This window comes from Folsomia candida, unplaced genomic scaffold (assembly GCF_002217175.1).
Source record: "Folsomia candida strain VU population unplaced genomic scaffold, ASM221717v1 Fcan01_Sc002, whole genome shotgun sequence".
In the NCBI taxonomy this organism is placed as follows: domain Eukaryota; kingdom Metazoa; phylum Arthropoda; class Collembola; order Entomobryomorpha; family Isotomidae; genus Folsomia; species Folsomia candida.
The window spans coordinates 4,660,126-4,688,013 of NW_019091194.1; the positions used below are offsets into that span (position 1 = coordinate 4,660,126).

Genomic DNA, 27,888 nt, shown 5'->3' on the forward strand with positions numbered 1-27,888 from the left:
TTCCATTAAAAGGAGAAACAACGATTTCTAATCGCAATCTCCGTCATTTCTAATTGAATACTTTATCCAAGAATTTGGCAATTGTTCAAAAAACGAACACTTTGTTGTTCCGCTTCGCCTCTTATTGACTCTCGAACCATGTACCGTCGTACAAAGTACGTACAGTACGTATGTATGTATGTACACTGCATATTCTTATCATCATGATGAACTGAACTGCGAATTTTACACCAAGAAGAAAAAGTAAACGATGCACGTTTTTTGTGCGATTGCAAATTCTTTGGCTTGGCATTCAAAGAACATTAAAATAATTTATCCTTACACAACCTCGCAACCGTTAAGTTCCGGCTTTGTCTTGGTGCACGGGGTATGAAAGTCAAAAGTGCACTCATTACCAAACGATGATAAGAACAAGTCGGATAAATAAAACCATTCATGGTACAAAAATAGATGCAGTCTCTACACAATAAGTGACCCTGTGTCTACCCTTGCATTAGTGCTTATCAGAGATTAGCTAAAAGCCTTTTCTCATTAAACAACTTGGAAGTCTAATTGTATCTGTAAGAGGTTTTTCGAGGTTTCAAAAATATTTAAAAATTTTGTAAAATTGTGCGAGAAATGAACTAATCAGTCAATTAACAGAGTACACGTGATGATGCAGTGAAGACGGAAAATGAAAATAGGATAAGAACTAATCCTGGCGTGGGAAGAAATTGCGAGATCATTTCCCATATGCGTAATATTCCTTTAAAACTCAGTTTCCCATGAGATTGACAAGTCTCAATTTTCCACATTACGCCCATCTAATCCTCTTTTTAGCGAGAACAAGAGTGTAAAAATCGGATAGAATTACCATCAACACGGCGGCATGACAGTGATTGAAATTAACGAGGGTGAAATACATAAAACGGAGAAAGTCAGTCAAGCGAATTTTAAAATGTTGTACTTTTAGAATCTGGGAGGTTTCAGAGATAATTTACTTGACGAGTTTAACAATGACTTATTTGCACTGCATGACTTTCTTGCTGTGACTTTGACAAAGTCAAAGGACGGAGCGGAACATCTACGTCAGTCCAGAACGGAAATGCAACTGGTGATTAAAATTACAAGTACAATAGTTTCACAGTAATGTACTTAAAGTGATTCGTTAGCTTTGCTGTACGTGTAATTGCAATGATTATATGAACCAACAAATTGGTTTCCATTTAATAGAGTGCATAGTTATAAGAGCAAAAAAACAAGCCAATAAATTCGACAAGACGCGACAAAAATTTACGTAAATAAAATTAGGATTGAAAGTTTCAGCCACTTCCTTCTTTCCAACTGACTTAAAACCATCATCATTCCAATGGCAAGGTCAATTAAACGACAGAAAGAGGCTACGGTCTGATTTATACTAGGAAACTTGATTTCACGGTAAAATGAAAAAATAGAAGATTTTCTTTTCCATGTTCCTGTCTGATTCAGAAATACGTAAATATTGCAGAATGTCAATTTCATATTTTTGTATTTACTTGAAAATAAAATTTCATTCGACATCGGCACCAGTGACAAGATTTGCTTGGCTTTATTCGATGATTGCATAACGATAAAGTTAAGCCATGGTTAAGACCTTCCTGCTATTAAACTTGTCTTTATGAAATCATGAGCTAATCCAATTTTCGTTTCAATGCCAATGTCAACTAAATTTCGTCACCCGTGTTACCCAAGCTAGCATGAAAAACTAAAAGATTTTCCATGTTATCAGGTTACTCTGGTTGTTTTGAGGTTGGATGAATGTTACGTAAACAAGAAATTGGCTAAAAGTGTCGATATGTTATTTATTATGCCCCAAGTTAGATGGTTTTCTGTCATCTTTTACTCCCTCAGTCAGTCATACGCCAACAATCTGCGAACCGGATGGAACGGTTCACTTATTCATACGGAACGGACGCGTTGACGAAAACAAACAAACTAAAATTTCCTAATTCATATAATCAATCGCCAACCACACGAATTCCTCAATGCACGTAGATCATAAACATTTATAAATAGGAAGACACTCGGGTAAAAATAAAACCCAATAAAAATTCTTGCTTGTCTTGGCCTGCAATTCATTCATGCAAGTTGAACCATTCATTCGCCGTCAAACTGAACTACGTCAATGAAATGTGGTGTAGGTGTTTCTTTAACTGACTATCATGAAATTGCCTTAACGAATGGTAAGAATTTAGGTTTTGCTAAAGCAACGAAGATGTGTCCGGTTGAATTTGACTCATCTTGCATGTATGAAAAGCCATCGTAAAACAGAGTAGCGTGTGGTATGTTTCAGAAAGAAAGAATGCGGCGTTGTTGTAAAGTTCACCGTGCCCGAAGAGAATTAACACCTTCACCTGACTTTCGTCAGTTGTCATACAGTCAAGTCAAAAAATGGTAAAAATAGAATAGAGATACGCGATCAAAGTAATTATCAATTATTTAAGGTTCGACCAACCTGCCAAAAGGCAGATAAAAATTGAGTGTGGTGAAGTGCCAAAAACGGTATCACTGCTGCATCTCGTTAAGAATTTGAACAATTTATTTGAGCTTTTGTTCCTGCTGCTGCTTTTTAATAGTATTTTCTGGTTGCACACTAGTTGTTTGTTGTTGAAAGCTAAAAATTCTCTGGTCTGGCTTACACTTTGATAAAAATCCATTTTGAAAATCTTTAGCTGACATCCACTTCTTTCCTACTTTAAATTTTCTAACAGATACGTATGGCATACACTTAAGGCTTTTAGAAACATCCATGCATTTAACTAAGATAATGTCTTTATAATATATAATTTGACCAGGTACACTAGAAGCAAGTACATTAATGTTATCCAAATTATAAAATGGGCTATTCGAGTAAAATCTTTCAAAATTGGTACTTTTGTTTAAACTAGTATTGTTTTGTTCACATTTTTCTGAGGCAGAATCACCAATCCCTTTGCTATCACGGTGAGAATTCATAACTACGAGACCAATTTCATCCAGGTCAATTGGTTTCTCCATTAAATATGTCTTTAACTTAAATACTCCATATAATCCTCGAAACAAATTGTAAACCTCGTCTGCAGTCTTAGTGCTCCAGTCAACCTCGGCCATAACTGGGGTCAATTTTGGGGATAATTTCGCTTCTTCTTCATTTTGGGGGATGGGATGAGAACTGAAATGGTCAATGTCTGAAATTACATGGCCTAAAGCTTCAGCCCCCACATCGGCTAAAATAGAGATCAGTTCCGGCCTTCTAATATGAGGATGGATGGGAATTTCTTGCTGGTATAATATGGGTCCTATGTCAAATCTATAACATATTAACTTTATTATTAAAAATTGTCATGTACCACCAGTGCAAAATTATGATATGCTGTAGTAATTACTTGTGTGGAGCAATCTGCATTATACTAATTCCAGTGGTCTTATCTCCATAAATTATCGCGTGAGGGATTGGTGCAGCCCCTCTCCATCTTGGTAAAAGGCTCCCGTGGACGTTCAGAATTCCTCTACATTTTATAAAATTAACAATCAAATTTTAAAAACTAACGTACATTAAAATTTGATATGAATTTTATATAAAAGTATGAACTTATTACAATGGAAATCGCTCAATCACTTGGAGAGGAATCAAATGCCCAAATGACGCCACAACCCCAAATTCTTCACTTCGATTATTATGGTTCCAAAAATCTTTAGTTTTAAAATCTTCCCAGTGAAAGGTTTCGAGTTCGTTTTTCTTGGCGAATTTGGCAACCTCATTTCCAAAATTGGAAACCACAACGGATACGTTTGTCGACCCAAGAAGATTTGTGGTCATGACCAAAGAAGGAATGGAGAAAGCATCACTGCCCAGGAAAACTGCTCGATAATTATAATTACTGCTGAGCGATCTTGTACTTTGATAATTGCAATGAGTGTGGGAACCGGTAGTAGAATTTGTAATGAAAACACAATAATTGTTCAATTCTTTTAAGGAACTATATCTTGACCTGAATAGCAATTTAATTAGTGACGATGTTAATAACTTTCTCTTGCATATTATCATTATGTAAAAGTTAAGACTACAACTTGTTTTTGATTTCTAACAATAACATGAAGTCGTGTGATTATTTATGTTTTTAAGAGCAAATCCCTTTCCCGGAGTTGTGTTCAACATGATCATTTGCATCCATCATGGTTGATATTACAAATTCATGAAAATCTTATGAAAATTGACACTGTCAAGTGTCAAATCAGTCCTTTATTAAAATCAAAAAACCTACTACCTTTTAAGATTTATATTTTATCAGTGTTTTTGTTTAATGTTTAGTAGTGTTTAAATAAAAATAATTTGTAAACTACGATTGCATAAAGTGTCAAGTCTTGTTATTTATTGGGGGACCACGAATATACGAGGAAATTGAGCATGCATAGTTTTCAAAATTAACAAGGGATGAAATGACAAGGCAGGTTTTTAATTTCAAATTCTCACGATAACCTTTATTTTATTAATTTCGTAGTAACAATTTACTCTTGATCATAGACTATGATTCGTAGTATCAATCGGGTAGTATCAATTTATGTGTTTTTTAACATAATTTTAATAAAATCATAATTTTCTATTTCTTTCACAGTAAAACGCTAGGCTATTTGTAATGTCAAATCGATTTCACAATTTACCAACTCGACAATTTCCCCTGAGGAAGTCTTCTTGTCGACCTGATGGACTTTATTATTTTGCCTCATTTTGAAGTCCACATCGTTTTTTTGGTTGTATTTCATTTATGCTTCATCAAACACTAGATAATTTTCGTGTCATCTACAATCATATATATATGGTTGAGTTTTTGACAGGGTCATCAATTCGAGTACAGTGCTGTGATATCACTGCGAAAATTTTGTAAAGTTAATATCTCAAAACTACAGAAATATTTTTTATCCTACCTGTTCAGCTTCTTCGGTTCAGTTTCTGACATCCATATAAATCTACAGATTGGACAGGTTCTAGCAATAATCCCAGCCCAGCGACAAAAATTCGAATCTGACATCAGTTTGGTGTAAATTTCTTGGATACGACAACTGATTTCTTTCTACGTCGTGTTTGTTTCATTCTTTGCAATGGGTGCACGTTCCTTGACTTTGTCCTGACCATTTTCAACGGGGCAGCGTTGCTTCCTCTTCCGATTACCGTTGATGACAGTGCTTGAAGTACCGGTTATAGATGACGCCTCGCTATTTAGATGAATCAAAGATCCTCGTCCCCATTTTATGGGGGCTCGGCTACTGGAATTGATAGGAGTGGAATTGGAATGCCTGTTCATTGATCCTGGGAGTCGGTTAAAATTGGGAGGTTTCCAGCAACGACCTGAATCATAAGACGACAATATTTAAGATCTTGTTAATGGGAAGTTTTTTATGTACAACTGTAGCTGTGTAACGAATAAACCATACCAAACCAATATCCTGCATTTTTACCTCTTCAATTATCCTTCGCCAACATGCCATGGCGCAAATTGAAAAATTAAAAATCAGTCAAATGCTGTCCGTGGAACAGCAGCATTTCCATACATGAAATTATTATTCAATTATTATTCTGGCAGAAAAACTATTAAATTTACGTAGCAATTTATTCGCAGCTCTACCAGCCAAGAATAGGGAAATCTCCTTTTTTTAGAGAATTGACAAAGTTCACAGAGGGAATGTATCATCTATTTTAGGATCTACTCCAAAAGCAGACAAGCTTGAGGAGATATTTGTTACAAAGAAAAATAATTCCACTTTAGGCTAAAGTGGAATTATTTTTCTTTCTTCTCGGGCTAAAGTCTTTAGCCCGAGTTCGGGCTTACATATATGCATGTCATCCGTCCGTCAGTAATTCAAAAACTCTAATTGTTATACAAAGCTCTAATTTAGTACAGTGCTTGCTAATCGTTCTATAAGGAAGAATATGAATTAAAGGTTATGTGATCCATACCGAGTTTTCAAAATCAGGCAATCAAGCCAAAATTTGGGAGAGGGCAAAATTTCAAAATTTTAAAATCAACCCGACCTCAGAGATCCGACAGATTGTTAAGGAGGGGTAAGAGCGAGGTTTAGATTCTAATAATATTAAACATTTTCACTAGTCATTTGGCGTTCAACTCATACAATTTTCATTTTATTTCAAAATTAATTTTTCGAAACTGTAATTGGGATTTATTATCAAGTGAGGTATCGTTGGAAAGGTCTCGACGAGAGGAGACGACGACGAGAATATATATACTTTATTTGGTGTATGACCACTCCCTGAATTTCCAGAGGCCGAAGAATATTTCTGAGTTTGTGCCCATCTACTGCATGTTAGCTCTCAATCTACTTGCTGTGTTAAATTGTGGAGAATTGAAGATTTTCATTATTCTGCTTCTGGAACATGAGGGAGTGGTCATACACCCAATAAAGTATATATATTCGGAATCCTCTCACCGAGACCTTTCCAATGATACCTCATTTGTGGGGATCGGTGACCTTTGACCTATCAACCTTTCGACGCCGAAACAAGGTCACGCAGGTCGATTTCGACTATAAGTCCAATTTGACTTTTGTTCTACTACTAAAGACCTACAACATATCAAAAATTGGGGCCACTGGAATTGACGGGCATGTTTATTTCGTAATTTCTAAAAACCAAGTTTTCAAAACATTTGGGCACCCTTATTTTTGCATTAATATCGGATTTTTTTGTTGCAAAATGTGTCAAAATATTCAACTCCCAAAGTTACTGGAGTTTGACCTTAAAATCGCTTTCATGGTCACACCATAATTCTTTTCACGAAAAAAAATCAGAAAAAGTCGCATTTTTCCATGTATACTCTACGTATCCTCTAAAACTTCAGTAACTTTGTGGGGACTAAATATACGCGTCGATTGGTGCAAAAAAATCGAAATTTTATTGTCTTTTGACGACGCTGAAAGTTTTTAAAACGATAACATGGGAGCTTATGGAAGGACATAGTTACATACTCCCCGTCAGGTAGCGGTGAGACTGTATCAGATCACCCCTTAAAAGATATTGTATTCAGTTGGAATCCTAAATACTAATAGCCCCGTGTTGTCTGTGTGTATGTATGTATGTATGTATGTATGTGTGCTTTTTTGAACTGGGCGCTTCACTCAATGACAGTCTAACGTTACCCATGAATCCACATTATCAATACATAATAACATTGACTTGGCATGACAGATAACCCGCATACCCAGCTGAATTTCGCCACGTATCCTGTGACCTGGGCACACCCCCTGATTGACGCCACGTGTCCTGTGACCTGGGCACACCCCCTGTATTACGCCACGTGTCCTGTGACCTGGGCACACCCCCTGTATTACGCCACGTGTCCTGTGAACTGGGCACACTTCCTGAATAACGCCACGTGATCTGAAATTTACGTGACTAAGTCTGCATTTTAAATGTTGTCTATGTATTTCGCTGGCCGGGATTCGTTGGCCGACCACACATGCTAAGGTTTGAAATTGCCGCTTCGTGTGAGTAGTCTCATAGCCCCGGCTCTTAAATTTAACATTTCTGTCTATGTGTGACTATTTTAATATAAGATGAGCAATGTGTTTGGCTTGATGAAATAAAAATAAGTTTTAATGCTATTAATATTTACAAAAGTAATGCTAAGGCAAATTTAATTTTGTTTTTATATATTTTTAATGGAATGTTTTATTCATTTAAATTATTTCATAAATACATGTGTAAATTTTAAGTAGGAAGCATGAAAGTAAGTAAGAAACATTGAAACAAATAAAACAAAAAACAGTTCTTGAAATTTAAAAAATCATCAAACTAATTACAAATAAGAGGGAGACTTAAAAAGCTTCATTAAAATTTTATGATTTTGCACATTTACCACATTATTCCTTCATTTCTTCATCATCCTGTAGAAGAGATTCCTCTAACTTCTTCGCGGCAGCTACCTGTTCGGCATCAGCGTTAGCCTCCTCCTCCTCAATTTTCTTCTTTTCTTCTTCTAATATTCGTTTCCGCTCCTCCTCCTTCTTCACTTCTTTCCATAACAAGAAATCAGGATCATGCGTTTGCTGCTTCAAGGCGTCATTCTCTTCTTTCAGTCGCTTGGCTTCAAGCTGCTGTTTCTGAATTTGAATTTGTTCAAAGCGGCGTTTTCGGGAAAGGGCGTCTCGATTAGCCGTACCGCAGGATTGACAGTATGGGAAGTCGGCTGTAATAATAAATAATAAAATACATATAGATGTGATGACCCAAAATTAACTATCGAAGAATCTATATTTCGACGTTCAATTAAAAGGTTTTTTGACAGGTGGATTTCTAACTCTAAATGTTTAGTAACACAGTTATACATACCGTGAGTAAAGCTGTCACACTGTCGGCAGCGTCCCCACTTGCTAGCGGAATCAAATTGATTTGCTCGGAAGATTAGAGGCTGCTTGCAATTTTTGTGTGGGCACACAGCTATAAAAAACAAAGTAAAATTTGTATTTGTAGAGACGATATAAATTATTAGACTAACTTTATTAAATAGTAGTACATCGTATACGCTGGACTATCAAAAACTAATAAAGCATAAATATTAGATTTTCAATGAAATATAATTACCAGGTTTGTCCATCGCCTGACCCCGGATAACAAATCCGCACTGAACGCAAAATCGATCATTTGGTGCTTTCAAGAGCCGTGTAGAGGCCACATCCCAACCAGCGGCCACAGCGTTGGGAGAAAATTCAGAAGCGACTCTATAAGCCATATGAAAGTAAATCAAGAATTGAATACAGTTCGCAAAATGTAGAAATTAATTTTCAAGGGAACTGCAAAAATTGTGGCAACCGAGCTGACAGTTGGCGATCGACTGATGAGCATTAAACTGCTGTCAGACGTTTTATTGTCTCAGCTCGACGTTGACAGAACGTTTCTATTGCCAGACGGTGCCAACTTACCATTGAAAGATAGGATTCAAGACTTTTCGAATCTTCCAATGCTAATTATACATTGCAGGATAGGGCCAATAGTGAAAGCATTAAAAAATTAAAATTTTATGATTGGCTCTCAGTTATACGTTAGCTGAACGTTGTGAAAGCTTGCTGAAATTTGCATCCCTTTACCAATTTGTGTCGGCAGGGTGGAAACGTTTGTTTACGTTACCCCCTCTCCTGCAAGGCATAATTATAGGACCTGCTAACAGTCAACAAAAACGTTTTGTCAACGTTAAGCTGAATTAATCAAACGGTAGCAACAATTTTAGTGGTCATCACTTTGCTGTGCAATGTCGTCAGACTGGGTTGCCGAAATTATTTTGAGCTTTCCTTGGAAATCTGTTTTTCATTGAATTTTTGTGTGCAGGAAACTACAAAAAACAGAAAATTAACTAAATTTAAATTTAACTAAATAAAAGAGTTTTCCAATTGATTGTTCAGAAAATCATTTTAGGTAGGTAATTTGACTGATGATTTGTTTGAATTTTGTTTGGAAATGGTTGCAGCCACTAATTAAAAAATTCGCTATTTGCAAGAATTTCTATATAAACTATATTTTTACCAATTAATTTGATTAATTTTTTCTTAGGCAAGCAACCCGTAAATTCTCGCATTATTTGCATTTGCACGGGAAACAGTCCTAAGTCGACTTATTTTCAGCCCTAAGTTGGCATTTTCGATTCATTATACATAATTTTGAGTGATCTATCTGTAGACACATACTGAGCCCTAAGTGGCAACCACTTGAGCTATTCGTAGCAATTTTGAGCCCTAAGTTGGCAGTTATTCAGAATGGTACGCAAGAAGCAACGGTTAAACTGCAGAGATGAATTTGAATCAGCATCTGATTCGGAAACTAAAAATTCTATGATGCATCGACGACGACCAGGAGAAACTGAGTCGCAAGCATCACTTCGGAGAGACGCTAATGCCAGACGAACAGCTGACAGCAGATTAGCAGAGACAGAAGAGGAAAGGTCAGCACGTTGCCTAGCAAATGCTCGACGAAACACTGAGAGTAGGTTGGCTGAGACCGAAGAGGAAAGGTCAGAACGTTGCCTAGCGAATGCTCAACGTAACAATGAAAGTAGGTTAGCTGAGACCGAAGAGGAAAGGTCAGAACGTTGCCTAGCGAATGCTCGACGAAACAATGAAACTAGGTTAGCTGAGACCGAAGAGGAAAGGTCAGCACGTTGCCTAGCAAATGCTCGACGAAACAATGAGAGTAGGTTGGCTGAGACCGAAGAGGAAAGGTCAGCACGTTGCCTAGCGAATGCTCGACGAAACAATGAAAGTAGGTTAGCTGAGACCGAAGAGAAAAGGTCAGCACGTTGCCTAGCGAATGCTCGACGAAACAATGAAAGTAGGTTAGCTGAGACCGAAGAGGAAAGGTCAGCACGTTGCCTAGCGAATGCTCAGAGAACTTCAGTAGTGAGATTGACAGAGACTGACGAAGAGACAATGAAACGAAAAATTCAGGACAATCAACGAATTTCATCAAGACGCCAACTTGAAACACCCAAAGAGAGAGATGAGAGATTAGAGCAATTGCGCACAAATCGAGCCAATGCTTCATGTCGCGTGCTAAAAATGACAGCAAGAGCAGCCATAATTGATAATTTAGAAGAAAGCATTGTGGAATTACACAATATGGGGGAGATGAATGTTCTTTGTGAATTTTGCAATGCCAAGCATTTTGCTAGAGAAAGACCAACCGATAAAAAGTTTACAGTTTGCTGCAACAAAGGAAAGGTCAAAATCCAAAATTTTGCAACATATGAGTACATAAAACGACTTTTAACAGGGAAGGACCCAGATTCTAAACATTTCATGGAACATATAAGGTCCTACAATAATGCATTCGCATTTGCATCAGTTGGAGCACAAATTAAAGCTCCACCTGGGTATGGCCCGTACTGTTACAGAATCCATGGTCAGATCTATCACAGGGCAGGGACCTTGCATCCAGAAGAAGGCGAACCACGAAAGTACGCGCAATTGTATATACTTGACCCAGATGAGGCAACCAGTCAAAGACTGAACGAACCTTCTAATGTTGCCTGCAAAAATCATGTGATGTCGAACCTGCTTGATATTATGAAAGATAATCCGTTTGCAAGAGCATTCAAAATGCTTCATGAATTCGAGAAGGAGGAGAAAATCAAAGAACAAAGCCAAGGACATTTAGCCAAAGAAGTTACAATGGCGATTGTTAACGACCGAGCTCTTGACAACCGTCGATATAACATGCAGACATGTAATGAGGTTGCGATAATCTTCAGCAATACCGATGGCGAGCCTCCACTAGAAAGAGATTTACTAATTCATTTAAGACCAACCGGCGAAAATTCTCCTACAACAAAACGAATTAGTATTCTAAACAAAAATCTTGATGCCCTGACCTATCCCCTCCTCTATCCATATGGAGAACAAGGCTGGGGAGAAGACTTGGCGTTATGCGTACGTTCTCACTCGACAAATGTTAACACAAACTCGAGAAAAAGAGTAACACTAAAAATGTACTACTCATACCTATTTTCAGTTCGTGAGACATTTAGTCCGTTTTTGAGTGCCGGAAAACTTACTCAGCAATATTTGTTGATGCGTATGTGAAAGCGGAAGCAAACGACCTTAATTTCGTTAGGCAAAATCAAAGCAAGCTTAGAGCAGGTAGCTATGACGCATTGGTTGACTATATGGACTCCGTTGCAGAACAGGATGGAATAGTTCCTGGAAAACCAATAATTTTACCTTCGACTTTTCAGGGTAGCAGAAGAAATATGAATCAAAATTATCAAGATGCTATGTCCATTGTAAGAAAATTTGGAAAACCAGATTTATTCATCACAATGACATGCAACCCCAAATGGTTTGAAATTACTGCGAACTTGGAAGATGGCCAAAAGCCTGAAAATAGACCCGATTTGGTAGCACGGGTATTCAATGTTAAATTAAGATCGATGCTGGAGGATTTGACAAAAAAATGTGTCCTAGGACACGTACTTGCAAAAGTACATGTCATTGAATTTCAAAAAAGAGGTCTCCCTCATGCTCATATTCTTATAATTCTAAAAGATATTGATAAGCCAGTAGGACAGTTGACCTTATCGATAAGATCGTGTGTGCCGAAATACCTAATAACGAAACACATCCAAGGCTATTTGATGTCGTTACGAAAAATATGATCCACGGCCCGTGTGATAAAATTAATTCAAAATCACCATGCTTGGTGGCCGGGAAATGTTCGAAAGGTTTTCCAAAACCATTTCAACATGAAACTTTGGCTAACGTTAACGGATTTCCGTTTTACCGGCGACGCAATTTAGAACCAGTTGTGACTAATAAAAATATTAAAATTGACAATAGATGGGTTGTTCCATATAACCCATACTTAAGTTTAAAATACAATTGTCATATCAATGTTGAAATTTGCGCATCGATTAGAAGCGTTAAATATTTATTTAAATACGCTTATAAGGGACACGATTGCGCAAAAGTTGAGTTACGAATAGATGAGATTAAGACACATGTTGATTCAAGATATGTCAGTCCTCCTGAGGCAGCTTGGAGAATTTTCAGATTCCCTATGCAAGATAGAACTCATTCCATATCAAGATTAAAGGTTGAGTTACCAGGCAAGAAACGAGTGTCATTCGATCCTAATAAAATTCAAGAAGCAATTCATAAAGCAGAAAATACAGACTCTACATTAACGGCATTCTTCGAGTTAAATACCCAAGATCCAAAAGCCAGGCAATACAAGTATGCGGAAATTCCAGAGTATTACGTATTTAATGCAAAGAATAAATGGGTTCGTCGTAAAGATGGACACACTGACAAAGTTATCGGACGTCTGTATTCTGTGAGTATGAGCGATGGCGAGAGATATTTCTTGAGGTTATTGCTACTTCATGTAGCAGGACCAACAAGTTATGACGACCTTCTAAAATATCAAGGACATGCTTACGATTCATTTTATGAAGTTGCTAAGGCGAGAGGTTTGATTTGCGATCAAACAGTGTGGAATGATACATTAAATGATGCTGCTTATGCATCAATGCCACGTCAGCTGCGAGAACTTTTTGCATATATTTGTGTATTTGGAGAGACCTCCGACATGACAGGCCTATGGAATGAACATAAAGAAAATCTTACCGAGGATTTTGTAAGAGTTCATGGCCATCCATCTGACGAAGAGTGTGATATGTGTGAGTCATATGCGCTAAGGGATATTTCAGAAACACTTATTACACATGGGAGAAAGTGTTCTGATTACAAACTAAAGGACCCTCCTTCCCATCTGCCTTTGAATTTAAATGATTTGTAGATATTGAGTTAGAGCGTGGCGTCGCGGAAGATCTTAAATCAACATTGACAGAAGAACAACTGAGTGCATTTGAGGCAATAGAATACTCAATAAACTCTGCTGAACCAGTTGAAAAATGTTTTTTCCTTGACGGCCCTGGTGGAAGTGGGAAAACTTACTTATATAAAACACTTTTAAGCTACGTTAGAGGGCAAGGTGATATTGCATTGCCTGTTGCATCAACAGGAATTGCTGCTAATTTGTTAAAGGGAGGACGGACCTACCACTCCCAATACAAACTTCCATTGAATTTAAACGAGACATCAGTTTCATCGATAGAGATGACTACGAATGATGCGACGTTAATTCGGACCGCTAAACTGCTAATTTGGGATGAGTCAACGATGGCATCAGTTCATGCTTTGCATTGCATTGATAGGCTGTTGAAAGAAATTATGAGAAATGATCTTCCATTTGGAGGAAAGGTTTTACTCCTCGGAGGTGATTTTAGGCAAACATTGCCAATAATCCCACACGGTGATGCTGTATCAATTGTCCAGGCAAGCATAAAATTTAGTCACCTTTGGAGGAAATTTCAAATTTTGAAATTGAATAATAATGTAAGATCACTTGATAAGGAATACAGTGATTGGCTAATTAAACTTGGTAACGGTGAATTGACAAATGTGGACGGATTACAAGATAGTTTAATAGAAATTCCAGAAGCAATGCTGGCGACAGAAAATATAATTAAAGATATTTTTGGTGAGTCTCTAACTCCTGAAAAAGTAGAGCAATTTTCAAAAATGGCTATTTTATGCCCCACGAATGCAGACGTTGATGAAATAAACGAGCAAGTCTTGAAAATTCTGCAAGGAGAATGCAAGACATATTTAAGTACTGACTCAATTATGACAGACGAGGATTCTGATAGGGATGATTACCCGACCGAATTCCTGAATACTTTAAATCCTTCTGGATCAGCATCACATGAACTAAAATTGAAAGTTGGTTCCCTCATAATGCTACTGAGAAATTTAAACACAAAGCGTGGGTTGTGCAATGGAACACGATTAGTTGTTGTTGAACTAAAGCCAAACTTGATTATTGCCAAGGTTCTTACAGGATCAGCTGAGGGAAACATAGTCTTTATCCCTAGAATTGACCTTATAGCAGATTCTGATCTTCCATTTCAACTAAGAAGACTGCAATTCCCTGTTAAGCTAGCATTTGCTATGACTATTAATAAGTCCCAAGGTCAGACTTTGGACAAGGTTGGAATTTATTTGGCTACTCCAGTATTCAGTCATGGACAACTTTACGTTGCATTTTCAAGAGTTAGAAGGTCCTGAGACGTTAGAGTTTATGTACGTGATATGACCGAGCAAGGAAAATTATTAGAAAATTCAAATAAGGTTTTCACGAGGAATGTTGTCTTCAAGGATGTACTTCAGAAATAAAATGATATAATATTTATAATAAATTCACAATTTAATCGCAACCGGGCAATGATTGTAAGACTGAGCCCGTTGCGTAAAAAACAAATTCTACATGCAAAATGTATTTCTAAACTTTTTAAAGCTTGGTTAGTAATACACGCATAAGTCGCATATAGGATTCTTAGTGGAATAAGGCGTCGTTCATAAATTATGTCACGCAAGGGATGGGGGGGTGGGTCTAAGGCTCCAATGATATCGTGCCTATGTGACACATGTTAAAGGATGGGGGGTGGGTCTTGAAAATCGCGATTTTTGCGTGACATAATTTATGGATGGCGCCTAATAAAAAATTATAATGATATCGGTAGCACTGGAAAGTGTTTAGGAAATCTCCATGACCTATATTTATTCGTCGCTGTAATTTTAAGGTTGAACATACTATGACAACATTTGGAGATTATTAGGTTTTTTAGATGGATGAATTTTTGTTCAAATTTAAAATGTTACTAATGTGTTTTAATTTGTTTTAGAAATTCATTAACAAGATAACTCCGATGAAACTCCATATGGCATAATTCCACAATAAAGTTTCAAAAGTTGAGAGCTTAATACAAATAAAATTAGCAAAGACCCGAACAGCCTAGCAGTTGACGACAAATGAGTTGGCTACTCATATTTCGCCACCACAGAAGTACTAATTTGCTAATAAGCTTGATGAAATGTTCAAGTTTATAAAAAATTGTTCGCCAGTTTACATAGTTTGATAGAGAGTTTGATAAATTGATTGGAATATTGATATTTTATTGTACAAAAAATTTCTATAAAAATATTAAATAAACATGTGCGTGGTACATTGTGCATCCATTTTATGAACAACTGGACCTAATGGGGATGGAACTTGCCCAGGTTAAAAACTATAAACTATACTAAATTCATTAACTAAAAAGGGGTGGGATTCAATTTGTGGTTCATAAAATGGATGCACATTGTTTGTGGCCTCTACTGCAAAAGGGTATAAATCAGAAGAGGAGGGCCCACCCTGTGCTCACCAACCATGCATTTAACGGGATGGACCTTTGAAATTATTGGGGGTAAAATTATAGATTAAGGGGGATCGAAAAGATTAAATGCATAGTCGGTGAGCTACCCTTTTCCCACAAAAATTCTAACCTACCCTTAAATACTTTGCCTTAAAATTATGACTAAAAACTACTATAATAACTAACGCCCTACTTCCACCCACGCGCACATACTAATAATTATGATTAGCTATTTAAAATATTTTTGAGTCGAACCTAATTGGGTACCAAAGGATAAGAATTAAAAATTTTGAATTTTGGAACAGTCACGAATAGAATAAGTTTAAAAAGCCAAATAGAAATATAATTTTGAAAGCGAGTACATATAATAATTTAAAAATCCAATCGAAATAAAATTTTGAAAGCTGATAATAAGGTTAATTAGGAAAGGGAGAGCCAAGTTCGCAGCTGATAACGATGGCAGCTAATGATTTCGTGCTTCATGTCTGACAATTCCCTGAACAGTCAGGAAATGAAGATCACATTCCACCCAAGTATATCGATGAGGTGGGCAGCTGGGTTCCGCATGAACGGGGGACATTTTCTCGAACGGGATTACTGGAGGGATTTGTTCTTCCATGCGAAGGATGCTCAAGTAGGTCAAGTCTAATAAATAAATTGGTTTCAATTAGTTATACTATTAAAATTACAAACTGGACTTGACCGCAAAGTTAAGAGAAATATTTCTTTGCACCTTGATAAACCGTTCCCATCAGTTTCTCATCCGTGTACGGATTTGTAATCTCTCCAATGGTACCGTCGAAATCCTTTTGACGAACAAGTTGCAATGAGGCTAAAAATATAATTAGCAAATATAATTTTAGTCAATATAAGTAAGTAAAATAAAAGTAAAAATAAAAAGTAGAATAAAGTAAGTAAATAAGTAAAATTATTAATTTAGGAAGATGATTACTTACAATTGGCGGAATCCAGCGGCAAGAAGCCACAAATATCCCGCACACAAAACGGACATCTAGGTTGATGGGTGGGCGAGAACTGATCCCCGCTCGCTGATGAACTCACGTGTTTAATCAAACACTGCACGCAATAATGATGGCCACATGGTTTTGTTCCATCCCCAGCATTATTGTTCGCTGCGATGGTGTACATTGCAGGCAATTCATCGCAAATTAAGCAAAGCTAAGAGGATCAAATAAATTTATTTCATGTTAAAGGGTAACAAATTTTTTAAATTACTGAGCGTATTTGAAGTAGTATTTATTTTATGTCAAACCGTAAAAAATTTTCAATTACTTACCGTCTTTGAAGTTGTCGACGAACAAGATCCAATTGAAGAAGAAGGAGAGTTCATTTTCGTTTAATTTTGTAATTAAATGTACAACTTCCTGAGCAATTTTAATCTTAAAATCGAGAGAGCTCTGTACTGCTCGGGTGCTCCGATCCAAGTGGGAGTGGGGAATCGCTGACGGCTCTCTTCGTGAGGTGTGGCATGATATGTAAGTTAGCAAGCAAACAGGACCCATCGTTTGTAAGGAAATTTGGGAGACTGACAATTTTGTCTGCTGATCCAGCAAGCAAACGGAACCCATTGTTTCTAATGAATTTCGGGAGACTGACAATTTTGTCTGCTGATCCAACAAGCAATGTTTACAAACATTTCGCGCGGTAAGCAGCTCACCATTTTGTTATTGGTCCTCAAGATTCTCAGTTCCTTTTTATTGTGCGTCCAATGCTCAACCATACGGCGGTGTCTCACATGCTTTATGTGATAATGTGATAATTATAGTGTAGCTTAAATATGATATTCTAATTATGCATAATTATTTGAGTGTTATTTTAGGAAATATATTCGATGCTCAAGACGTATTTATGTTTTTTGCAGAATTGATGCAGAATAATTTTGGTTGCCTTTAATGCAACGGAACGCCATTTTACTTTTTATTTACAAGGCGAAGTATTAATACAGTTAATCCCAGACGTGGTCCCTACTACAAATTTAGATTAATGTACTTAAATTATCTTGCACCAGGTCATGAATATTACTGTGAGAAATATTAATGTAGATTTTAATTAAGTCTAAAAATTATTTAAACATCTGTCTATTGAATTCTGGTGAAAATTTGACGGCTGGAATATTAAAGGGGCAATTTGCGGACATGACCTTAAATTACGTGCAGTTTTGGGTAATGTTACCCTTCGAGTGTTCAGTGATCATGTAATTTCAAAGAATTCGCACCCGAACATGGAAAATTAGAAAGGTTATATTGTTTAAGGATATTGATACGCCGAGAAACTTGATAAATTTAAAACACAAAATTTAAGCGAAACTCAAATAGTTCCTATCTTGCACATCTTCGTAATAGGAACCTTAGCTGTACGTCTCCATTATGCACACGGCCCGCAGAGGCGGGCTTGATAGACTTGTCCTAGCTAGTTCTATTATAGCTATCTCTCCTAGGTAGCACTACTAGCTATCTCTCCTAGGTAGCACTACTAGCTAGCTCTCCTAGGTAACACTACTTGCTGGGCATGTATGATACCTCATTTTAATCAGTGTTAAATTCTGAAAAAGTGGGTGTAGTTTTAGTGGGAATTTGAGACTTTTTTGAAATTCCATGAAAACCCGCTCCTGACCACACCCCCTTCGAAAATCAAAATGGACAACATTTGTATGCTTTCCTACCCCCGTGGGAGGGTTTTGGACCTTAAAATAATTTTTGCGTTTTTTTGGGTCCGTGGTACACTGTGCCGCATGAACTGCTCTCTGATTGGACGACCAAATGATTCCACACAACACACTGTTACGTAGTGTCATTAATAATGACTCATTATGTTATTTATACAGGACTAAGCGTACTCCTGCTGGAGATACGCTTAGTTCACACTAGGCAATACAGATATTCTGTAATGTTGTTACCACTAATGAGATTTCACAAATAAGATGTATATGCAATCACTCTGCAATTAGTTGATTAAGTTAATTGCTCCATGTTATGATTATGTAGCACTGGCTTTAATAATAATTGTACAAATATTCTCATGAACCAATAACAATGTTTCAAAAATATGAATTTACAAAATTTATTTGATTGTTTGAATCTTATTTTCGCGGAAATTCATGTTAATGCTCAATAAAAGATCCCTAAATTCTTCGTTAGCAAATGCATATGGCACTAAAACTTAACATATTCTAAATTATATCTAACTTCAGAGGCACCAATAATTATGAAATAGTGATAGTGCGAATTTTTTTATGTTCACTCACTGCAACAGTTATTGTTGAGTTAGTTAATCCGATACTTATTCAGGTGCCCGTACATATTTACATACGTAATATGTACTGAATACATGTTATGTACATATTTAGTACAAAATAAGTACGCTTTTCTATTTCATCGCGTTTTGCCCAAGTCCTTATACTTATAGACATAAATATGTACGTACTAAAGAAGAAGCAGGCGTGCATATTTACGTGGAAGGAGATGAAGGAGTCAGTCTTGTTCTATCTACATATTTTAGTTATCTATGCACATACACAATATATGCGTCCTTTTTGCTTGGAATTTAGGTACTTTCCTTCAATGCGATATTAATAAATTCCCAACTTCGGTCCGGGTTATGTAAGTACGTTGATTCTGTTTTATTAGTCTCGGATGCACATACATGTGCATGTATGTACATATGTACACATGTTTAAACAATCTTATTACGCAACTTATTTATTCTCGGTAGTTGGAAATTTCAACGCATTGCAGTTGAATTGATTCGCAGTCATGTTAGGCATGTTGGAATTTTTGTAAATTTTATACCCACATATATGTACATACATAACTGAGGTGATTACAATGCTCCTTCACGTGAAAACGTTCAAAACTTTTTACAGAGAACGATTTAAATGATTCAGTGTGAGTACCCCCAATGTACATACATACGTAATTTACAAAAAAGTTGAATTCAGAAATTTGCATAATACTGGTACATTACATAATCCTCCCACTTCTCATAATAAAATTTCATCATATGTATTATGCATATAAATTTAATCGAAATTTAAGATTTTGCCTTTCTGATAAATATTTAGACAACATGATAGCCGGGATATTTTGTTGAAAAAGATGTATCTTTTCCAGCGGTGGTCTTAAACGAGTGCCTTGCAGTTCGTAGTGAGCGTTTCATAGTCATGTTTTTCGTAGTTTTTGTTTCATAGTACATGCGTTTCATAGTTGTTTTTTACATCGTCATTTGTCAGTGTTCATAGTCATGCACTACATAGTCAATTTTTTACATAATGGAAATGTTACATAGTTAGTGGGAATGTTACATAGGATATGTTTAAATTAGTCACAATCTTTCATAGCCCCTTAAAATTTCGAAGGCATTAATTGAGCACAATTTAGAGTAAAGGAGGCTTCCGGGTCATTTTTGATCCAATCGAAGCATCTTCATCGTATGTTGTAAAGGTTTAATAACTCTTTATTGATTTCGAAGATTAACGTTTTCACGGTTGGCTCAAATCACTCCAGAGGAAGGCAAAAATCCAAGTGCCAATACATATCTTACATGAAATGCAAAATATCAATTTCAAATTTGCCATAAAGTTTTATCTTCTGACTTATTTAAATTTTGTTATTTTAACTTTTGGTATGTTGTGTAATTATTATAATATCTACTTTAATCATGCCTGGGAGCGTGGTTGTGGTTATCAAAATATCACCCTAGGCTTTAGAATCTGAGAGACATCACACTAAACGCCTAATTATTTAGTATATGCTTTACTGTAGTACATGAATATCAAAGATTCTTTCGAATATTATCATGGAAAAAATAATCTAGAAAATAATTCTAGAAAATAATAATTCTAAAAAATAATTCATAGAAAACAATGTCGCAACCCATATTGGACACTATGTAACAGTGGTATCAATACTATGTAGTGAAATCACTATTAACGTTATTCACTATGAAAGAGACTGTACTATTTAAGTAACGACTATTTAAAGACATACTATGTAAAAGCCGACTATGAAAAAACAAACTATGAAAAGCCTTTGCTATGAAAACGAAACTATGAAAAGAATGACTATGAAAGAATGACTATGAACTGCATGGCACCGGTCTTAAACGATAAATTAATTCTAGTTAACGAATACGCACATTCTATGATTAAGCACAATGTGCTTACGTCAATCATAATCAGAAACGGGTTAGCACAATTGTAGAACCACATCCTCCATGGTTTGAATCCTTTCTCGATACAGTCGTTTCGTCATGTTGACCACGAGTTCCTTCGCATTAACCAAATTTGGATGGTCCTTAACAAGTAAAGGATGATTTTCATGGTCGTGCACCAACTTGTAAAACATCGACCTCCTAACTCTTGAGTCTAGTAGTTGCAGAACCTCCCAAAATACCAATCCCAGTGAAAATATGTCAGCTTGTACCCCATAGAAAGACGTCTCCGCTTCCGGTGCTCGATATGAATTTGTTCCCACTCGAGGTGTGAGTATTTCTTCGTACTCGGGTAAAAATCGAGCTAGGCCAAAATCCCCAATTTTAACGGGCAACGTATACGATGCCCTCTCCTCTCCAGACGAGTAGGAGAAAAGTACATTCTCCGGTTTAAAATCGCGATGGATAATTTCATTAGAATGCAGATATTTAAATCCCGCCAGTAAATTTGAAACAATTTGAATTTGGAAATCTTGCATGGATGGTGTTAATGGTTTATCATACATTTCGGATAACCATTCCCGTAATGACTGTCCACAAATTGCCATCTGAATACAGAAGCACGGAACTATAATTTTCTGTTTTTGGGCACGCATTGCCAGCAGATTAACTGAATCGTTAACTTCTCGTGGTAATGCGACCGCTTTAAGAATCTCATGCAAGGATTCTGAAGTAAAAAGTTTTTCAGCGCATTTTAAAATTTGCACAATGTTAGGATGGTCTTTCGCTAAGATCATTGTCTTGTACTCTCGTGTAATCTGTGTCCGCTCAATATTCCGCTCCGGTCCGTCAGACTCTGACAGGAAGATGAATTTAATTGCTTTATTGTCTCGTGTTCCCAGTACAAATCCGAAAGACCCGGATCCCAGAAAGTTTTTAAATTGTGTTTCATCCATGAAATCTGGATCTTGTGGTGCCATTGTCAATGTGTTGGATGGGGTGTTTATTGGATCTCGTCTGAAATATACAGAGTCAAGATTTTGCAGGCGGTCGGCAGGGCGTCGCTTCGTCATCTGAATGATCAATTCTTTTGCATTCTTAATTTCTGGATGGTCCGGTATTATGCTGGTGTCATTTTCATGCACTAGTTTATAGTACAATTCCGACGATATCCTCTCACCTGGCGGAAGAAGTACGGCCAGACAGAGTAGCCCCATGGAAAATATGTCGAAAGTCTTGGAACACGTAGCCGTGCTGGAGCTGGACCTGGCTTCGGGTGCTTGATATCGATTAGAGAAATAATGCGTTGGATCTGATATAACTTTACATCCATCTTGATCGTTTCGTTCCGTAGAATTTATGAGAAGGCAGAATTGAAAACTTGAAATTTTTACGGGAAGAATGTACTCGGTCGTTAAAGTGTGGGAAAACATGACAGCTTCCGGAGTGATGAAACGATGCACTACATTATTTTGGTGAAGATGTCTCAAACCGTCCAGGATTCCGCAAATTACTTGGTACTGAATTTCAAACAAATGTGCACCCAATTTTTTCCCGATTTTCAACCACGAAAACAGGTCTCGACCACACAACTCAATTTGCACAACCATGGATGGAGGAACCCGTCCATTGTTGTAGAACATTTGCAACGTTTCTCTATGAAAAGTCATGTAATTTTCACATCTTGCGATTAAAATTTCCAACTCGTCGATTTTCCAATCTTTGAAGGACACGTTATAAATTTTCGTTAAATTTTTGTGACGTATACGTTTCAGTAGGTGAAAAGGTGCAGCCAAGTTTTGACCATGAGTGCCATTGTCCATTCTTAAAAAGTTAACTTTAACTGCGGACAAGGTTGTGGCGTCACTGGTTTCGAAAATCATACCAAATGCACCAACACCTAAGAGTTTCTGGAATTTTTGTTGTGCCAGCCACGCGTGGGGGTGGTGCTTATCCTCGGTTGACTCCATAACTAACTGGTGGAAGCAGACAAATTATTACTGTCGCTTTATTAGAACACAAAAACAATATGTGAAACCAATATTCAAGGAGTACGTACGTAAACACCGGCTAGTAATAAATATTCAATTGTACAAAGAAGACTGACAGTGACGGCAAATATTTTCATGCATTTATATAGATACATACATACATATGTACATACATAACCAAGCATCCTACAGAAGTTTATTATGTTGTCCTGTGTAAATATTAAAGGATTATAAGAGTGCGAACTTGAGATTCGTCGTACATACAATCCTAACATGTTAACCTACATGCTGCCAGTAATTCCAGTTACACACATTCGCTAAACAGAATTATCTATCTTACAATTATTTCAATCAATTACGCATTACATCGTTTTGCGTGTACCAATTAAACAAAAGTGCGATTATATGTATCACTTGGTAAAAAATATCTTACTCCAGGGAATTTAATCGAGTTATGAAATTCTGGACCATACATAAAAATTTTGTATATTCCAAATTAGTATGTATATACATAAGTATGAACATATAATATTATTATAATACCATGCGTATATTTCTAGAAAAAAATGGGAAGTCACATCTGTACGACAAAAAAGGTTATACAATAGTGTTTAACTGTAGAAAGAGGTTAATGCTGGTCTTGTGACGTGGTTTCTATATGTACGCATGTATATGTGGAATACTAAGCCTAGTCTCCCTCCACTTATCATCCACGAGATTGATCGCAGTTCTCTCTACTTGAAATTTGCAAACAAGTGTACATATTACGTATATGCAAATTACTTTTGCATATACATAAATTCATGAGTTGTCCTTATCTTTTAATATAGTCGGATCTGTAGAATAATAGCATGAGACTGACTAGCCTTCTCTATTAAAGTTGGTAAAAAATCTAAAATGTAAAACCACTTTTTACGTCTCCATCCCCTATTCAGGCGTTACCCAGTTTTCGTTTTATGCAAACATTGCCTGGTTGGTGCAACCCTGATTTAGTATAAAAACTGATAAGCAACCAGCATGCATATTTATTTTCTTCCATGGATAATTAATTTAGGTAATTTTATTATGCTTATTTGTATATGTTGGAAATTCGTTTACGATTCACTATTATAAGGTTTCTGTTTTGAGCGTAGACTACATGAATAAAAGTATGTGCAATCGATAAACACTAAAATGCGATGACTAGCATTTACTTATCAATTAGAAAATATTCATTAATATATTCAAAAAGGCCACAGACAAATATCAGTAAAAAGTCCCTATAATGTTACTAATTGCCCTAGTAGCTCAGAGGTCAGAGCACTTGACATGAATTCAAGGGAGCCGTGGTTCGATTCCCGGCTGGGTAACAATTTTTGGCATTATTCGGGATTTACGTATTTGATTTCTAGAAAATATTCATTGAATATATAAACCATTATAAATATTTAGTTCAATATTGTGTCAGAAATAAACTTGCTTCTCATAGTAAGGGTAAAGAAAGTCACTCTGGATAAGATCAATAAGTCTAATTTCATAGTCGAATGGATAAATTCGACCAATTAAATATATGGGATACATAAGTCTTTAGCATCTCTTAAGTTTAAACTTAACTTCAAATTTAGCTGCAAAGTAGCTTCCGTTTCAAGATATCATCCCACACAACAGATATTTAACAAACTTATGTAAGTGGAACTTAATCGGATTATTTCCTTTCTTCCTTGAAACGTCACGTTTCCCGAAATTAGAATTAGTCATTGTCCTCTCCCTTTAAATTTACTTGTCGACGAGAAATACGTGGGTAGCAGGATGCACATACATACTTAAACGTGGAATAAAATGCCAGGTATGCACTTATAAATAGATAAATACTTGCGGCAATGCTTGACAAAGCTCAGAAATTAATCCTACTTGTGGAATTTGGAAATTTCTCAAATGTTGATTCTGCTTTATTGGGTACAAATCGTAAATGGTTTTTAATTCATGCTTGACAAATTGATATCAATTCAATACTTAGGAATACGGTAGAATCATTTTAAGCTAATTGCATATTCATGTAAGTCTCTAAAACCCTTTATATTTCAATGTCCTTAAAGGAAATTGTACTTGATAGGAACGCACGTTTCACTCGCCTGCCATCTCTTCTGAGAACAGAGCGGACATAATGCTCTGAAAATAATCCGATAACGGAGTGTCATACACAGTAATGAAGTAGAGAAAAGGTTGAAAAATTGTCTGTAGGAGGAACATGACGCTGAAAGAGATGCCCACAATTTTATCCGGCTTTTCCACAACTGGGCAAAAGGATGGCAGGTGGGTGAGTACGTGACTCAGGTTGAAAGTCCCCACGGGGACCCAGGTGATTATAAAAAAGATCATGTGATAAAACACAAAGCGGACGCGACGAATCTGATTTATCGGAATATTGGCAGGTATTGGCTGGAAAGGTAATTAAAAACGTACAAGTTTTGATCCACCTTTGAAAGCATGAATTTAATCAGACTCAACTAACCTTAAAGATGAATAGAAATTCCAGTCAAAATCCAATTCGACGCATTGCTGAGGTTTAAGTTAAATCATACATATTTATTGAACATGCATATTGTATCAGGTGGCATACGTATGTACATAGGCATGCACGCACTAACCGTAAATCATGTAAGACGACGGTGCCACAAATCTCAGAAACACGGAAATTGACTCATATCCGTAATACGCCAGGGGAGAACCCAGGAGGATGATCTGGAAATTTTGGGAGATCACAATTTGACACTTGTCTGACATTTAAGTGATTGGAAAAACAAGATTAATACCGCGATTATGCATAAGTGCGGTATTCTTACCCTGGCACATGTCCCACCGTTCTGCAATCCAGGTTGCTCCTGAATGTAGACGTATGTCCAAAATACCGGGAGTGAGACGAGAATGGCCATTACCCATGGAATAAAGAGGAGAAAGCAGCACGGAAGAGACTTGCTTTCTCTCGACTTTGTCAGCTCAGAGAAGATTACGACCATGCAGAATGGATAAATTGAGACAAGAGTTCCTTAAAAGTTAATATTCGGTGCGCATTTATTATTTAGCGTAGTTTTATATTTTTGGTGCTGTCTGTTACATATACGATGTATAAATTATGTATAAGACAAATCTCTCTTAAAACTTACGAATCCCAACACCACAAACACCACAGCTCCATTCACCAGGATTGCATGGAATGATGTGAAGTTGTCTCATTAGACGAAGAGTCGGGCTCAGAACGACGAAGAGGAGAGAAGCATGCAAATTGAAGAAGGAAGATGGACTAATTACTTGACTGAAATAGAGTTGCTGTTTAAAATTATTTTAATTAAGGGATAAATTAAAAAGATACAAGGCAGAGCCTTCATTTAGCCCGAGTCAAGGACAGTGGCCGCTTCTAAATGTTTTTCTGATTTGACTAGATTATATACCGCCCCCGTATTGAATTTTTTCTAAACATTTTCATGTATTTGACACAAAATTTTTTGAAGTATTTACAAATCCTTTCCCTTGAATGTCAGGGCCAGTTCCTTTCAAATATTGAACTTTCAAAGTTGTATGTATATATTTGATGATTTTGCTACCTAGAAGTGAGTTTTAGCCTTCATACCAAAGTTCAGCTAAAAATTGCACCTTTTAAAAAACGGTATGATTCAACCTCTTGGGTCAAACTGGTTACACTTTAACTTTTTTAACTAATTTTCCCTCTGGTTTAAAATTTTCCCAATGTCACCACGGAAACTTTCATTACAAACCATTAGTAACTTGTGTGTCAAATTTGAGCTTTCTAACACTATTTTGAAATTTTGATGCATATTACCCCACCCACCTATACCTAAATGGTCCCAACTGGGCAACTACTTCACCGATCTTGCCCATCTTCGAACTTATCCAAGGCCTTGTTTAAGATACAAATTTTAACATCAAGTTAGTCAAAATCGGTTCAGTGGTTAGTCCGCTAGCGTGTCGCAGACACACAGACACACAGACCGGTTCCATAATCCCTGACTCGGGCTAATCAGTGAAATTCTTATTAAAATATTACATACCGGATCTTTTTACGTTTCAGGACGACAAGGAATGCACAAGTTTCTGCAAAAATGAACGACAACCCTAACACGGTCACAACGACGACGTCCATGTATCTATTCAAAATAAGGTCATCCGCCGACGGACTAATTAAGCTGTCGTTAAACTCCGCCTCGTTGGAGCTTAGTGTTTGATTTATGGTTGCACAAACCATAATGATTTTCTACTGTGTCGTGATTTTTTTATTGGGAGGAGCGACTGCAGAGATGCTCCGCGTTGGAGTGCCGATCGTATACTGAGACTTTGAAAACTGTTGCACATGCATAAAACGAGATTATAATGCTCAGATCAGGGCAAGGGTTCCGTCTCGAAGGATGCTGGATGTGCTTTCACTTAATATCAATTAAGTTAAATAAGTTGGTTGGCTGAGATGTAATGAAAAAGTGCTGCTGGCAAACAAGGCCGTGTGTACCTGGTCTGGAAGAGACTTATTATGTCAGATCACGTCGTAAAGCCAAGTGGATCTGTGTGAGAAACCGGATAGAAGGGGTTCGTCGTTATGGCAATCAGTGTTACACAAACACGCGAAATTGGCATCTCTGCTTGAAGACACATGAAAATAATGAAGCGTAAACGGATTCCGAATTCCGTCGTCTAGGTTTGAACGCTTTCACTTCGCGATGGTTAGATAATAAATCACATCATGGTCAAGGAGGACACAATGTAATACAAATTGCGCTCTGGAGAAAACTTTTCGTCGGGTTCTTTGTTTCTACAACCTATTTATAAAAGGTTAACACAAACAATTTTCGTAATAGTATATAAATACCTACGTGCAGTACATACACATGCAACGGATTTTTGAGATGAACGGATAGAATGTAATGTAAATACACATATTTAGGTACACTAATGTATTTATGTAACTCATACATTGTTGCGTAAATTTT

At 36.7% G+C, this 27,888-nt stretch overlaps 5 protein-coding genes and 1 long non-coding RNA gene across 6 annotated transcripts; all 6 read right to left on the reverse strand.

Moving 5' to 3' along the window:
- Nucleotides 1-2,536: 2,536 nt before the first annotated feature.
- On the reverse strand, nucleotides 2,537-4,222 carry LOC110844112 (methionyl-tRNA formyltransferase, mitochondrial). Its single transcript, XM_022090235.2, has 3 exons — nucleotides 3,597-4,222; nucleotides 3,384-3,506; nucleotides 2,537-3,307 (listed from the first exon to the last, which is right to left on the reverse strand). Exons 1-3 carry the CDS (start codon nucleotides 4,043-4,045, stop codon nucleotides 2,557-2,559), a joined length of 1,323 nt encoding a protein of 440 aa, XP_021945927.1. The 5' UTR covers nucleotides 4,046-4,222; the 3' UTR covers nucleotides 2,537-2,556.
- Nucleotides 4,223-4,510: 288 nt separating this feature from the next.
- On the reverse strand, nucleotides 4,511-5,340 carry LOC118434594. Its single transcript, XR_004834127.1, has 2 exons — nucleotides 4,924-5,340; nucleotides 4,511-4,866 (listed from the first exon to the last, which is right to left on the reverse strand). It is a non-coding gene; the product is annotated as an uncharacterized LOC118434594 (long non-coding RNA).
- A 1,685-nt stretch (nucleotides 5,341-7,025) lies between these two features.
- LOC118434623 lies at nucleotides 7,026-11,501 on the reverse strand. Its single transcript, XM_035848551.1, has 3 exons — nucleotides 8,594-11,501; nucleotides 8,342-8,449; nucleotides 7,026-8,198 (listed from the first exon to the last, which is right to left on the reverse strand). The coding sequence occupies exons 1-3, from the start codon at nucleotides 8,739-8,741 to the stop codon at nucleotides 7,873-7,875; spliced, it is 582 nt and encodes a 193-aa protein (XP_035704444.1). The 5' UTR covers nucleotides 8,742-11,501; the 3' UTR covers nucleotides 7,026-7,872.
- A 3,473-nt stretch (nucleotides 11,502-14,974) lies between these two features.
- Nucleotides 14,975-18,206, reverse strand: LOC118434460. The gene is made up of 4 exons (XM_035848052.1): nucleotides 17,050-18,206; nucleotides 16,709-16,931; nucleotides 16,486-16,584; nucleotides 14,975-16,397 (listed from the first exon to the last, which is right to left on the reverse strand). Exons 1-4 carry the CDS (start codon nucleotides 17,101-17,103, stop codon nucleotides 16,216-16,218), a joined length of 558 nt encoding a protein of 185 aa, XP_035703945.1. The 5' UTR covers nucleotides 17,104-18,206; the 3' UTR covers nucleotides 14,975-16,215.
- Nucleotides 18,207-20,956: 2,750 nt separating this feature from the next.
- LOC110842790 lies at nucleotides 20,957-22,891 on the reverse strand. Its single transcript, XM_022088596.1, has one exon. The coding sequence runs from the start codon at nucleotides 22,889-22,891 to the stop codon at nucleotides 20,957-20,959; it is 1,935 nt and encodes a 644-aa protein (XP_021944288.1).
- Nucleotides 22,892-24,818: 1,927 nt separating this feature from the next.
- On the reverse strand, nucleotides 24,819-27,796 carry LOC118434503. The gene is made up of 6 exons (XM_035848212.1): nucleotides 26,959-27,796; nucleotides 26,056-26,204; nucleotides 25,735-25,937; nucleotides 25,540-25,633; nucleotides 25,404-25,450; nucleotides 24,819-25,330 (listed from the first exon to the last, which is right to left on the reverse strand). Exons 1-5 carry the CDS (start codon nucleotides 27,150-27,152, stop codon nucleotides 25,428-25,430), a joined length of 663 nt encoding a protein of 220 aa, XP_035704105.1. The 5' UTR covers nucleotides 27,153-27,796; the 3' UTR covers nucleotides 24,819-25,330; nucleotides 25,404-25,427.
- Between the last annotated feature and the right edge of the window lie 92 nt (nucleotides 27,797-27,888).

Bases quoted from the DNA above. Each gene is read 5' to 3' on its own strand.
- LOC110844112 (XM_022090235.2), bottom strand. From the start codon at position 4,045: ATGATAATATGCAAGAGAAAGTTATTAACATCGTCACTAATTAAATTG. The intron at 3,507-3,596 runs GTAATAAGTTCA...TATAAAATGTAG, and splicing joins GTGATTGAGCGATTTCCATT to AGGAATTCTGAACGTCCACG. The intron at 3,308-3,383 runs GTAATTACTACA...AATATGTTATAG, and splicing joins ATGCAGATTGCTCCACACAA to ATTTGACATAGGACCCATAT.
- LOC118434623 (XM_035848551.1), bottom strand. From the start codon at position 8,741: ATGGCTTATAGAGTCGCTTCTGAATTTTCTCCCAACGCTGTGGCCGCT. The intron at 8,450-8,593 runs GTAATTATATTT...TGTTTTTTATAG, and splicing joins TCAGGCGATGGACAAACCTG to CTGTGTGCCCACACAAAAAT. The intron at 8,199-8,341 runs GTATGTATAACT...TTATTATTACAG, and splicing joins GTGTGACAGCTTTACTCACG to CCGACTTCCCATACTGTCAA.
- LOC118434460 (XM_035848052.1), bottom strand. From the start codon at position 17,103: ATGAACTCTCCTTCTTCTTCAATTGGATCTTGTTCGTCGACAACTTCA. The intron at 16,585-16,708 runs GTAAGTAATCAT...TTATATTTTTAG, and splicing joins GCCGCTGGATTCCGCCAATT to CCTCATTGCAACTTGTTCGT. The intron at 16,398-16,485 runs GTGCAAAGAAAT...TTTATTTATTAG, and splicing joins GATGGGAACGGTTTATCAAG to ACTTGACCTACTTGAGCATC.
- LOC110842790 (XM_022088596.1), bottom strand. From the start codon at position 22,891: ATGGAGTCAACCGAGGATAAGCACCACCCCCACGCGTGGCTGGCACAA.
- LOC118434503 (XM_035848212.1), bottom strand. From the start codon at position 27,152: ATGGTTTGTGCAACCATAAATCAAACACTAAGCTCCAACGAGGCGGAG. The intron at 25,938-26,055 runs GTAAGTTTTAAG...TTAACTTTTAAG, and splicing joins TGTTTGTGGTGTTGGGATTC to GAACTCTTGTCTCAATTTAT. The intron at 25,634-25,734 runs GTAAGAATACCG...CAAAATTTCCAG, and splicing joins ACGGTGGGACATGTGCCAGG to ATCATCCTCCTGGGTTCTCC.